A 12974-nucleotide genomic window follows, 5' to 3' on the forward strand; every position below is an offset into this window, starting at 1 on the left:
TGCAGGACTTTTTTTCCCATCCTGCAAGTGCACCGCTCAAGTGTGAAAGCACTCTGGCTTTTACACTGGGGTGGCAGTGGAGGCATTTTTACAGGTGCTATTTTTAGCCCTTTAGTGCCTGAAAAACATCTGTGTGAAAGTAGCCTAATATTTGCCTGAAGTTCAGCTCTAAATAGGATTTATCTTGGGGAACTTCAATCTAGGGTTGCACCGTTTTTTTGGGGTTTTTTTTTGTGATGCGATTTGATCCCATACAAAATTAATGGGCTCAAGTCACACTGCAAAAAATCACACTGCAAAGAATCGCATGCGATTTGAACAGGAATTCGGTATGATTCCTGTACGAATTACCCCACCGCTCCTGTGTGAACCCAGGCTGAAATCTCTGACAAGGAAACCCCATGTTATTTGGACAGGAATCGCCCCGCGATTTGAGCCAATTTATTTTGTATAGGCTGAAATTGCATTGCAGAGGTATCAGAGCATTTGTAGTACTTGTGCAGATGCTTTAATATCAGTACCAATACCGATATCGACATCAGTGTGTCTCTACCTCAAATCTTTGGACAATCATGAACAATTTTTTCATAGGAATGTGATTAGAGGACACTTCCATTAATTTCTATAGCCCAAATCTGTTCCTTTGCAGTATAGTGGAGGCACCTGTCTTCAGACAGGCTGTAAACACTGCTTGGTGTTGCCAAGGACCAGGAAGTGAAGGGCAGGTCCACACTGCTACTGTATTGAGTATTTGAATAGGGAAAAGGGGGTTTCTTGAGTTGGGCACTGACAATTTTTTTTGTTGTTAAACGTGTAGTTACAATTAATAGGAAATGGTACCTGCACTGCCTACATTTGCCATGTGAAAACCAATGTGGTAACGCCACTAAAAAGACTGCAATGGGAATCCATGTAGATGGCAAATTAAATTGTAATTTTATTTCAGGAATCCTCTCATAAAAGGGATGTTTGTATTGTAGCTCATCTTAGGATGCTATCAGAAGAACTTGTACTAACATAATTTTCTTGACATCATTTAACTAGGTGCAGAAATACTAGGCAAGTCCGTGCGCATTATATTCTCCACGCTGGGAGTGTGCATATTCTATGCCATTGGATACATGCTACTGCCACTTATAGCATTCTTCATTAGAGATTGGCGGATGCTTCTGCTGGCCCTCACTATTCCTGGATTGTTCTGCATTCCTCTGTGGTGGTAAGTTTAGCCATTGCTGGGCATTTCTTTATAAATGATGATATTTGCTCATTATCCTCATTTGGATTACACTAAGATATTACATCTGATTTTTATTTATTTTTTCCAATACTTTATTTAAAGAGAGCACACAGCCACAACTGTGGTGTGTGTATAACAAGAAACAATATGAATAATAAGTCTACAGCACACAAAGCTTCTGTGTATAAAGGTGCAGACTTTAAGCGTCAGGATCTAGGAAGTTTCTGTATCCCGCATGACCTTTTTAAAAACACGGTATACACCAGTTTTAAGAAGAAAGATCATAAAAGACCCTAGGGGCCTCTCAGCAAGAGAGAAACAAGTAAGAAAAAGGAAAACGGCAAAGGCAGGGGGTGGTAAGGAGAAGAGGTGGGGAAAGGAGAAGAGGAAAAAAAAAGGGGGGGGTGTGGACTAGAGGCTCCAATCAGCCACTCCTCCAGGCCTGGGGTGACAGTATTATAGACCCCTACTCTTGGGGATTTAAGTCACCAGTTCCACATACTCCTCAGAACAGACAAAGCCGTGCCAATAAAACCACTTTTTCAGAAGTTTCAAGTCCTCCATCATATTGATTTTGGCTACTTTTTTCAGCCTGACGGTGGCTGTGTCTCTTCCAGCACAGCGGGGTGCAACTCTTCGCAGCTGTGAGCAGGAGAGGCCAGATAGATTTCCTGTAAACCTTGCTCTCAACTGGATCCTCCTTCAAAATTACTGCAGAAGGCGGCAGGACCAGAAGACGTGAAGAAGAGAACCAGATTCCTCCCCACATCTCCATCAAAGATCCGACCACCGGGGGAACATTCTATGGATCTTCACCAGTGTATGATACCACCTGGTCAACACCTTAAACCCAGCTTCCTGGTGTTTCATGCAGATTGAGGTTTTGTAAGCGGAGCCCTAATTCCCATTCCCATCTGGTGGTATAAGGAATTTTGAAATCCGGTTGTGTGGCTAACAGCAATTGGTAGGCCTGAGAGACTGCATACTGCATTGGAGATTGGTCCAGATATAGTAATTTAAAGGTAGTAAGACGCCTCTGAAAGGGCTCAAGAGGGGGTAGAGAGCCAATGAAGTGGTCTAGTTTACCTTTTGCCAAAACGACAAACCTGCAAAAGCCAGATCATCATTTATTTGCCTTGCCTTCTGGTCATCCATCAACCATTGGTAATGAAATGACGGGCCTAAGATCATGCCATCAATTTGAGTTCCCAGAATCTAGAGTCATAGAGTCCAGGGCTAAAAGCCGAATTACCAACTATGGGGGGGGGGGGGGGAGCAGCGATGGCATCGGCAAGACCGAGAAGTCACAAAACATCTCAAATATATCCTCCTCGTCTATCCCACCACGGGGTGATCTTAAATCCGGCGAGGCAAATCTGTTGGGCACATTTCAATGGATGCTGAAAAAGCATTCGATAGGGTGGGATCGGAGTTTTGAGGGAGATGGGTCTGAGAGAGTGGATGATGGGATAGGTGGCAGCACTGTATACAGATCCTAGAGCAATGGTTAAAGTTAATGGTAGACTACCAGATTATTTTGAGATACGGAATGGTACTAGGCAGGGATGCCCACTGTCCCCATTGTTATTTGCTATGGTGCTGGAGCCCTTTCTGCGCATGATTAGGGGAAATAAGAGGATTTGTATTGGATCAGAGGAACATAAGATCTCGGATTACGCAGATCTACTGTTGTACCTCTCTTCTCAAGTCTTTGGCCGCGTACACATGGCCGAGAAACTCGACGGGCAAAACACATAGATTTGCTCGTCGAGTTCCTTGTTCGGCTGTCAAAAAACTCGTCGAGCCAAATGTTCCAATTGCCCAACGAGGAAATAGAGAACATGCTCTCTTTTTGGCTCGATGAGTTTCCCGACGGGTTTCTCGGCGAAAAGTGTCCACACGACCGGTTTTCTCGGCAGAATACGTCTCCCATCGAGTTTCTTGCTGAATTCTGCCGAGAAAACCGGTCGTGTGTACGGGGCCTTTGACAGAACTGATGTTGGAAATAGACACGTTTGGCCTTATATCTATCTTTAAAATTAATATTGAGAAATCAGTGTTAATGCCAAACCATGTGCCTTTGAGGATGTGGACCACAGTGCAACAATCTTTTCCTTTTGTTTGGCGCCTTAATTCTATATTCTGTTTAGGGATCTATATCTATACAGATATAAAGCGCCTATATGATCTAAACTATGGACCTTTTGATGGTATCCATATTAAAAGACCTGCAAAAGTGGACAAGTCATACTCTGACATGGTTTGCAAGGGTAAACGCGCTTAAAATGAGTGCAATTCCCAGGCTTATTTATGTTTTACATACCGTACCCATAACACAACCACAGATATTCTTTAAACAAATACGAAGGGCTTTTATGACCTTTGTGTGGTGAGATAAACATCCAAGGTTGGCACGTGAGATTTTGAGGAGACCAAAATGGGAGGGTGGGATTGGACTCCCAGATATAGCGTTTTATTATGGAGCCATTGCCCTGGTTTGTATAATGAACTGGTGCCATGACTCTGCTAGTAAAATTTGGGTGCCCTTGGAGAAAACATTAGCAGTTAGGAACTTGGCCGGAGCCCGCTGGATTCCAGTTTTTTATAGGGGGTTATCGGAATATGCATCACCATTGACGAAGACAACACTATTCATTTGGGATAGAATGAACAGTAAGGGAAAGTTTGCACCCAATATTCCCTATAACACCATTGGAAGGCTTTCCCTGGTTTTCCCTCGGGGAGAGAAGAGTTTAAAGTGATTAGTGCTTTTGCGCTACTATGAACCCTTAATGAATAATAACCTGAACTAAATAAATACAGTGCAGCAAAACCTAATAGTGTCTACAATACACAGATACAGTAATCAATAATAAATGGGATTCTGCGCAACGTATCACACAAACATGGTAAGTGTAAACAAAATCAAAATAATGAGTGAATACTAAATAATGAATGATGAATAATAATAATAATAATAAGAGAGCTCGCAAGCTCAGTAAGGATGAAGCCAAAAGTGCAAGTGCAAAAAAAGTCCCCAAAATATTAAATTAATGAGTGATAATATCACCAATACCAATAAGGAATGGTAAAGTGGTGACGTGCAAAATAGTCCTATAATGAATGAATAAGAGAAGCTGCCAAATGGAACTGCTGTTGTTGCTGAATCTCCACTTAATCAGATCCGGATATGTAGACAAATGAACACACACATCCCTCCCTGGGCTCACAGGACTCTTACCTCCAGGCTAATAATAAAGGGCATCTAACATAAGCCTCCCTGGCAGTCCTCAATGGATGATCACAGCCAATCCTCCTTCAGAACGGGTGTATGTTTCCTCAACTAGTCCAGACAGTGCTCAGACCCGGATGGAAAAGGAGAAAGAAAAACAAAAGGAGGGGCTCCAATAGTGAAGTAGGTAAGACTCAGGGGTGTTTATTAAAAGAAATAACTGTGCTTACATCAAGCGCAATAAAATCGTGCAGCAATGTTTTAAAAAACGAGCGGCGTCCACAGCGCCAGCTTACGTCACTCCAGGTGTACGTCCGTCCAATCCCTACGCGTTACGACACGGGATCACGTGTCTTCATCTGGGAAACCTGATTGGCGGTGATGGTATTGTTTATAGAACCGGAAATAGTATCGCGGTATTTTAAAAATGATGTATATATTAATTTTATTGAGGTAATACACCAGCTCAAAGGGAGGAGCAGCCACCGAGGGCCAGCTTAAACGGGACCAACCTCCTCACCTTAAATGAGACGAATATGGGATACATAATACATATATATAGAATATATATGTAAACTAGAGAGAAATATGTATTAGAATTAAAATAGCTATATTATATAATTAATATATTAAAAAAAACTATATAAAATGGGACAAACCTATAAAGTAGGTATAGAATATGGGAATAAAATCCTAAAAAAATTATATTAAATAAAATTCATAAAAAATGTGGTGGTCGCACACCTGGTTTGTCGCATAAACCACAAACATATATATATATATATATATATATATATATATATATATATATATATATATATATATATATATATATATACACACATACTATTCTATTATCAAGCTAAGGATGATCTCATTAAGCAAAAAAAAATAGTAAACAGATACAATGACGTCCTATACAATGTAAGGCTAAAATCAGAAATTGCTGAGGAAGCAGTTGAGATCAAATTCAACATTCATTCCTCCTGGTACCAATGTACTCATAGTGTGGCCAATCCATTTAGATTCTTTTTGACTTATTGAGGAAGCAGTTGACTTATTTTTTTTTGCTTAATGAGATCATCCTTAGCTTGATAATAGAATAGTATGTGTGTGTGTGTGTGTGTGTGTGTGTATATGTATGTATATATATATATATATATATATATATATATATATATATATATATATAATATATATATATATATATATATATATATATATATATATATATATATGGTGTTTGTGGTTTATGCGACAAACCAGGTGTGCGACCACCACATTTTTTATGAATTTTATTTAATATAATTTTTTTAGGATTTTATTCCCATATTCTATACCTACTTTATAGGTTTGTCCCATTTTATATAGTTTTTTTATATATTAATTATATAATATAGCTATTTTAATTCTAATACATATTTCTCTCTAGTTTACATATATACTCTATATTCTATATATATATATGTATTATGTATCCCATATTAGTCTCATTTAAGGTGAGGAGGTTGGTCCCGTTTAAGCTGGCCCTCGGTGGCTGCCCCTCCCTTTGAGCTGGTGTATTACCTCAATAAAATTAATATATACATCATTTTTAAAAATATTTATCGGTCCATGGTGCAGCTCCAAGTAGCATACGCTACTGTACTAGTGATTGTCTTTATTGTACTGCCGTTCCTTCAGTCATACTCAGGCCGAGTCATTAATTTAATTGTTTTGTATGGCTTTGCATTACAATCAATGGGCACAGCATATACAGCGCTGTGGACTCCAACAAAATGGCCGCGATACTATTTCCGGTTTCCGGATATATAAACAATACCATCACCGCCAATCAGGTTCCCCAGATGAAGACACGTGATCCCGTGTCGTAACGCGTAGGGATTGGACGGACGTACACCTGTAGTGACGTAAGCTGGCGCTGTGGACGCCGCTCGTTTTTTTAAAACATTGCTGCACGATTTTATTGCGCTTGATGTAAGCACAGTTATTTCTTTTAATAAACACCCCTGAGTCTTACCTACTTCACTATTGGAGCCCCTCCTTTTGTTTTGCTTTCTCCTTTTCCATCCGGGTCTGAGCACTGTCTGGACTAGTTGAGGAAACATACACCCGTTCTGAAGGAGGATTGGCTGTGATCATCCATTGAGGACTGCCAGGGAGGCTTATGTTAGATGGCTGCCCTTTATTATTAGCCTGGAGGTAAGAGTCCTGTGAGCCCAGGGAGGGATGTGTGTGTTTGTCTACATATCCTGATCTGATTAAGTGGAGATTCAGCAACAACAGCAGTTCCATTTGGCAGCTTCTCTTATTCATTCATTATAGGACTATTTTGCACGTCACCACTTTATCATTCCTTATTGGTATTGGTGATATTATCACTCATTAATTTAATATTTTTGGGACTTTTTTTGCACTTGCACTTTTGGCTTCATCCTTACTGAGCTTGCGAGCTCTCTTATTATTATTATTATTATTATTATTATTATTATTCATCATTCATTATTTAGTATTCACTCATTATTTTGATTTTGTTTTTTGTTTACACTTTCCATGTTTGTGTGATACGTTGCGCAGAATCCCATTTATTATTGAGAGAAGAGTTTAGATCGCTGGGGAATTGACGGGAAGGGTAATTTCACTGGCGTGGCCCTACAGAGTAACTTGCTTTCATTGGTGGATTTGGTTTGAATACTGGGGGAAGTACCAATGGTTGTATGCAAATACTGTCAACTTGCAGATTTGTTCAATAAGCTCCAGATCAGGCCAGATAATAAATATCCCTAAAAAATAACTAATTAAAAAAAAAAAAAAAAGAATATCTTCATCCGTTTAGGCCAATATGTATTCTGCTGCTTATTGCTTTTTTTACGAACAATTATGTAACTGGTTTGCGCAAAAGTTATAGCTTCTACAAAATAGGGAATAGATTTATGGCATATTTTTTTATTGCTAGTAATGGCAGCGATCAGTGATTTTTAGTGGGATTGCGACATTTCGGCAGACAGATCAGACACTTTACTGACATTTTTGACACTTTTTTGGGGGGAACCAGTGATTATATTACAGTGATCAGTGCTAAAAATATGCACTGTTATTGTTCTAATGACACTGGCAGGGAAGGGATTAACATCAGGGGCGATTTAAGGAGTTCCCTCACTGTATGTTCTAACTGTATGAGGGAATGTGTGACTGGGGAAACGCACAGATCCATCTTCCTGCTTTACACAGGCCTGTCACTGCAGGGGACGATCTGGTTCCCCGCTGGCCAATGGGAGCGTACCCACACCCTCAAAAGCAAGATCCCGCGCCGACGTACACCTACGGACCATCCGTGGTATCATACCACCTTGTGGTAGTATAATGACGGCGGCTGATCGACAAGCGGTTAAAATCCTAAACAAATTATATATTTTCTAAAAGCAGGGACCCTGTAGATTAAGGCTGGGTTCACATCTCAGCCGCATGAGGCTCACAGCAGGGGGTCCGTTGCGTCCCCGTTCACCGTTTCGGGTCGGATTTCAGCATTCGAACTTGAAACGGACCAAAAGACGCACAGGATCCGGTGCAAAAACACCAGAGCCACAGCAGAGATATGTGAACCAAATACATAGAGAGTTGGTCACAATCTCATGCGCTATTGCGAATTGGATGCAGGGAACTAGTGTGAACCCAGCCTGAATGTTTATTAAATCCCATATTTTTAGAGAAAAAAAATACACTGGAATTACTTTTAGCACACACACGCAATGTAATCCCATTTTTTTATAAAATATAAAAGATGGGGTTGTATAAATCGATGCCAAACCTGTCTCGCTTTAGGCCTCATGCACACCAAGTGTCGGTTCACACAGGGGCGACCTGTCCGGCGACTTGTCAGCCTGACAAGTCGTGCTCTATTCAGTACAATGGAACCATTTTACTGGATTTGATTGACAGCAGGGGGAGCCAATAGCTGCTGCTGCTATCAATCTATCCAATGAAGACCCGAGACAGCGGCTGGAGCTTCTGAGTTTGTTCTCGTTGCTGGAAAGATAGGTCTCAAGTAAGTATAAGGGGGGATCTGGGGGCTGCTGTACTACAGAAGGTTTTTCACCTTAATGCATAGAATGCATTAAGGTGAAAAACATTGAGGATTTACAACCCCTTTAATCGTGAACTATAGCCCTAGAATTATTGTTCTCACTCTGACATTTACAGTGATTGCATTCACAAGTATGTGCCAGTTAAGAGGTTGCTTTAAAATATATATATATATTTTTTTTATCATAATTCAAACACGTTTTTAGTTTTTTTTCCCCCTCTAACTTTATCTCCATCACAAACAAGGAGGCTAACAAGACTAGTGTATGATAGCATGGGCAGGTTAAGTTTTTAGTTTTGAAGACATCAAGGGTCCATTGGACTACAAATGTCTCCCCTGACCTCTGCTCCAGCTCTTCAAGCACAGGACTGTGCATGTTTAGCTGTCATTTCAGCCAGGAGTTTGAGAGATTGTTTATATCGGGTGCTTTTTGGACTGGTGCAGTCCAAACACATAGACCAGGCATGTCCAAAGTCCGGCCTGGGGGCCAATTGCGGCCCCCGTTCCCGTTTAACCACTTAAGCCCCGGACCATATTGCTGCCTAAAGACCCATGGTGTTTTTACAGTTTGGGACTGCGTCGCTTTAACAGACAATTGCGCGGTCGTGCGACGTGGCTCCCAAACAAAATTGGCGTCCTTTTTTTCCCACAAATAGAGCTTTCTTTTGGTGGTATTTGATCACCTCGGCGGTTTTTATTTTTTGCGCTATAAACAAAAATAGAGCGACAATTTTGAAAAAAATGCAATATTTTTTACTTTTTGCTATAATAAATATCCCCCAAAAACATATATAAAAATTTTTTTTTCCTCAGTTTAGGGCGATACGTATTCTTCTACCTATTTTTGGTAAAAAAAATCGCAATAAGCGTTTATCGATTGGTTTGCGCAAAATTTATAGCGTTTACAAAATAGGGGATAGTTTTATTGCATTTTTATTATTATTTTTTTTTTTTTACTACTAATGGCGGCGATCAGCGATTTTTTTCATGACTGCGACATTATGGCGGACACTTCGGACAATTTTGACAAATTTTGGGGATTTTTGTCATTTTCACAGCAAAAAATGCATTTAAATTGCATTCTTTATTGTGAAAATGACAGTTGCAGTTTGGGAGTTAACCACAGGTGGCGCTGTAGGATTTGGTGTACACTGTGTGTGTGTGTTTACAACTGTAGGGGGGTGTGGCTGTAGGAATGACGTCATCGATCGAGTCTCCCTATATAAGGGATCACTCGATCGATGCAGCGCCATAGTGAAGCACGGGGAAGCCGTGTTTACATACGGCTCTCCCCGTTCTTCAGCTCCGGGGAGCGATCGCGATGGAGCGGCTATAAACAAATAGCCGCGCCGTCGTCCCGGATCGCTCCCCGAGGGGACCCGACCGCCGCAAGTCGCGGGGGGGGGGGGTCTTCCCGATCGGACCCACGTCTAGGCAGGGACGTACAGGTACGCCAATGTGCCTGTACGTGCCATTCTGCCGACGTATATGTACATGCGGCGGTCGGGAAGGGGTTAATGTGGCCCCCCTGGTAATTTGGATATATACTGTATTTATCGGCGCTGCCTCGGAGGGGACAGGGAGAGGGGGAACAAGTGCTGTCAAATTACATACAGGAGAATCTCCTGTTTACTCAGCGACATCTGTAATGGGAAGTCCCGTCTACTGGGCTGCCATTGGACGACTCCTCTGTCTATCATAGGAGGCGGGAGAAACTGGATTAAAGAGGCTGCTGTGTAAACAGGAGATTCTCCTGTATGTAATCTGTTGGTGTTCATTCCGCCGCCCCCCCCCTTCCCTCTGAGGCTGCAGATGGACATTGATCAGGCTGCATTCATGGCAATGGAGAGGCTGCATTCATGGCAATGGCAAGGCTGCAGATGGGCACTGATTAGGCTGCATTGATGACCCTTATTTTGCTTCACAGCTTTTTATTTTTTATTTTTTTCACTGAAACTGAAAAGTGAAGGTGCGTGTTATACGCCGATAAATACTGTATAACCAAATAACACGCCCGCGCTCATCTCTTCACCACACACAGCCACAAAGGCAAGAGAATTTGTGTTGGGCAGTGTATTAGTACTCGAACTAACACACTTAAGGCTCATACACACAGTCAGACATCCAACAAAATTTCCCTTGGATTTTTTTCCTAATTGATTTGTCCGGCCACACCCATAGCATACACACAGTCAGACTTTTCTGCAAACTTTTCTAAAACTTTCCTAACATCACGTGTTTTTTTTTGCTATTTTCTGCTCTTTACCGCCACCCTTTGGTTAACTTCTGCTATTGTTTGTTGCTTTTAACATTGGTTCTGAGCATGCGTATTTGCACTTTGTCCAAAAGTTGGTTGGATTGCTGTACACACGGTCACACAAAGCACCATCGGACGTTTGTTGCCGAAAAGTTGGTCCGTTTGCAGACCCAACTTTTTGTTGGATGAAACCTGAAAAAGTTGGTTCGATGGAGCATACACATGGTCAGACAAATTAGAAAACTTGCAGATTTTGAAGTTGGTTGGCAAAAAGTGTGACCGTGTGTATGGTTCAAAGAATGTCAGGCAAAATGGTCGGCCCTCACCCATGTTCACTTCATCAAATCTGGCCCTCTTTGAAAAAAGTTTGGACACCCCTGACATAGACAAAGCAAATGCTTTGCTTCCTATTCATTCAGTTCACAAAACCATGTTGCGGAGGTGTGTGCTGAAAAAATAAAGCATGCAGTAAATTGATTGCTGTGTGGAGCAATACTGTCCACTGCATCACATCACACTGCAGCTAATAAAACTGAATGTACCTTTTTTTATCAAAGTAAAAAATAATAATAAAAAAGGAGCCGAGTTCTTCATGTTCAGTGATTGCAGGGCAGCTCGGGGAACATATGTACTTCAATATGCTTCCAATCTCCACAGTGAATAATTTACTGGGGTCCCTAAAGGATCATGAGGGGCAGGGAGTAAATTGCAGCACCTTCACAGTGTAGTAAATGTGTGGAGCCACCCGGATCATTTTACCTGGAAAACTGGGCGCTGACTGAAAGAAACGGCAAGTTGGCTTGTTTAAACCACTTGAAGTCTAGGCTCTTTAAATATGGCCTATAGATGACCCATGGTTGTGCATTAATGGCAGCATACTAGTTCTTTTGACCCACCAATTTACCAGAATGCACATTCTTTCCTGGTCACATTTGGGTGAAGTTATTTTCTGCTTGTCTAGCAACAATAGCAGATCACTCATGGTTCACCATTCACTATGCCTGGGTGATTACCTTTTTAATAATTCTCCAAATTCTAATACACATCAGTTTTGTGGGGTTAAACAGTAATGTATTGAGATACCATGTTTTTTCATGTTTAAATAATGTAATACACACGTGTGTGTGTGTGTGTGTGTGTGTGTGTGTGTGTGTATAAAAACATTATCCATTAAGAGTTTTTTTGGGTATTTCAAGTTAGTAATCTCATGAAAAGCATTCAATATTTTTTTTGCCCTCAAGATGGAGCTGTTTAATGTTAAATAGAAGTTATAGGTCATATTATCGGTTTCCAAATAGCTGAATGTAATGAGAATGTCATTGAATTATAAATAAGATTAAGATCAAAACAAAATACTATTTTTAGTATAAATTTTGATATATTTTTTATAAATGTTATAAATTTGTATTTATTATATACACACACACACACACGCACGCGTACACACATACGCACACACACACACACACACACACACACACATACATTATATATATATATATTTGTATGGGGGAATGTGTGACTACAGTTGGTTAAAAACCTAACCTTGCACCAAAATAACCTTTTTTCTTTTTTGGCACAACTTTGAATGTGATTTTACATAACGTTGCTTCACCTCATTTAACATTTTGTTGCAGGATTATCCCAGAGTCACCACGATGGCTGATATCTCAAGGCAGAATTGCAGAGGCTGAAAATATAATAAGGAAAGCAGCCAAGAAAAATGGTATAACGGCACCAGAAATAATATTCAGTGTATCTGAGGTAACATCCATAGCTTTACTGTACAATATATGCCATAGTGTCAGCCTGTTGCCCTTCTTTTCTTATGTTGCGTGCAGATATACTAAATTGATTTCAGAAAACAAGCAGTAAAGACTCAGGTTTAAAAAAGGCACTGTGATCCACATATAGTATAAACCTTAAAGCGGAGGTCCACACAAAAAGTGAACCTCGGCTTTTCGGAACCCTCCCCCCTCTGGTGTCACATTTGGCACCTTTCAGGGCAAGGGGGGATGCAGATACCTGTATAATACAGGTATTTGCTGTGTTTTGGGAAATGCACTGGTCCCAGAACACAGCAGGGACCAGTGAGGACGTGCTGCGCTACTCGCGCATGCGCAGTATGGAACCGGGCAGTGAAGCCACACCGCTTAACTTCCTG

The 12974-nt window shown here is 40.9% G+C and overlaps 1 protein-coding gene across 1 annotated transcript in view; it reads left to right on the top strand.

Moving 5' to 3' along the window:
• Window positions 1–12974, top strand: part of LOC120932331 (solute carrier family 22 member 5-like) — a 100353-nt gene that overhangs the window by 54548 nt on the left and 32831 nt on the right. Inside the window, exons 4-5 of the mRNA XM_040344645.1 lie at window positions 1045–1216; window positions 12448–12574. Coding sequence (XP_040200579.1) covers window positions 1045–1216; window positions 12448–12574 — 299 coding nt within the window. The remainder of the gene's footprint in view (window positions 1–1044; window positions 1217–12447; window positions 12575–12974) is intronic.

Source organism: Rana temporaria, chromosome 3 (genome assembly GCF_905171775.1).
Source record: "Rana temporaria chromosome 3, aRanTem1.1, whole genome shotgun sequence".
NCBI classification, from domain to species: domain Eukaryota; kingdom Metazoa; phylum Chordata; class Amphibia; order Anura; family Ranidae; genus Rana; species Rana temporaria.